The 1289-nt window shown below is 64.5% G+C and overlaps 1 protein-coding gene across 1 annotated transcript; it reads left to right on the forward strand.

Annotated features, from left to right (window-relative positions):
* The first annotated feature begins 108 nt into the window (after positions 1–108).
* On the forward strand, positions 109–677 carry phlda2 (pleckstrin homology-like domain, family A, member 2). Its single transcript, XM_068739717.1, has one exon. The coding sequence runs from the start codon at positions 146–148 to the stop codon at positions 557–559; it is 414 nt and encodes a 137-aa protein (XP_068595818.1). The 5' UTR covers positions 109–145; the 3' UTR covers positions 560–677.
* Positions 678–1289: the final 612 nt, after the last annotated feature.

Genomic DNA, 1289 nt, shown 5'->3' on the forward strand with positions numbered 1-1289 from the left:
TACTCCACCGGCAACTGCTCATGCATTCCCTCCCCGCGTGACGTCACGCGGGGAGGGGACTATAAAGCTCCCGCGCCGCCGCGGCTCATTCACAAAGACGCGCAGGAGTTCCATCGTCGGACGGCGCAGCGCAAACGCGCAAAGGATGAAAATGTCCGCGCAGGAGGCGAGCCAGGTGCTGAAGGAGGGCGAGCTGGAGAAGAGGAGCGACAACCTGCTCCAGCTCTGGAAGAGGAAGACGTGCGTCCTCACGCACGACAGCCTGAGCCTCTACGGCGACGCGCACAAGCGCTCCAAGGGCAAGCAGCTGAAGCTGCAGTCCATCCGGAAGGTGGACTGCGTGGAGCGCACCGGGAAGTTCGTCTACTTCACCATCGTGACCACCGGAAACAAGGAGATCGACTTCCGGTGCCCGGGGGAGGAGAACTGCTGGAACGCGGTGATCACCATGGCGCTGATCGACTTCCAGAACCGGAAGGCCGTCCAGGACTTCAAGACGCGGCAGGACGAGAGCGCGTCGCCGGGCCAGCAGGAGCGGCGCATGGCCCGGGCGCCCTGACGGGCCGCGGGGGGGCCGCGGGGGGGGGCAGCCCAGTGAACTAGTGAGCTGTTCCTATGAGGACCATAAAGAACCAGTAACGGACCAAAAGCAAGACCCGGTCCAGATGAAGGATTACTCGGACCTGAACGGGGGGGGGGGCAGGACTCTAACTTATTGCTTTCACTGGGAACGGCCTTCCTCGTTTAAATTATTCCGCTTCCTGTTGAGTTTGTATTTATTTGAATAAATATTTGTACTTTTTGGGACGTTTTGTCGTCGATGTTCTTCAAGAAACATCTTATTGGGAGTAACGGTAAAAGGGGGCGGACAGGAAAGTCCCGCGTCCCCCTGCTGTCCCCCTGCCGTCCCGCGTCCCCCTGCCGTCCCCCTGCCGTCCCGCGTCCCCCTGCTGTCCCCCTGCCGTCCCGCGTCCCCCTGCTGCCCCCCTGCCGTCCCGCGTCCCCCTGCCGTCCCCCTGCCGTCCCACGTCCCCCTGCCGTCCCCCTGCCGTCCCGCGCCCCCCTGCCGTCCCCCTGCCGTCCCGCGTCCCCCTGCTGTCCCCCTGCCGTCCCCCTGCTGCCCCCCTGCCGTCCCCTGGTCCCCCTGCCGTCCCCTGCCGTCCCCCTGCTGCCCCCCTGCCGTCCCGCGTCCCCCTGCTGTCCCCTGCCGTCCCGCGCCCCCCTGTGGTCAGGTGGAATGTGACTCTTTATTGTCTCTCGGAGGCTTTAGTCATAGCTGATAAGAACGC

This window comes from Brachionichthys hirsutus, chromosome 5 (assembly GCF_040956055.1).
Source record: "Brachionichthys hirsutus isolate HB-005 chromosome 5, CSIRO-AGI_Bhir_v1, whole genome shotgun sequence".
Lineage (NCBI taxonomy): Eukaryota > Metazoa > Chordata > Actinopteri > Lophiiformes > Brachionichthyidae > Brachionichthys > Brachionichthys hirsutus.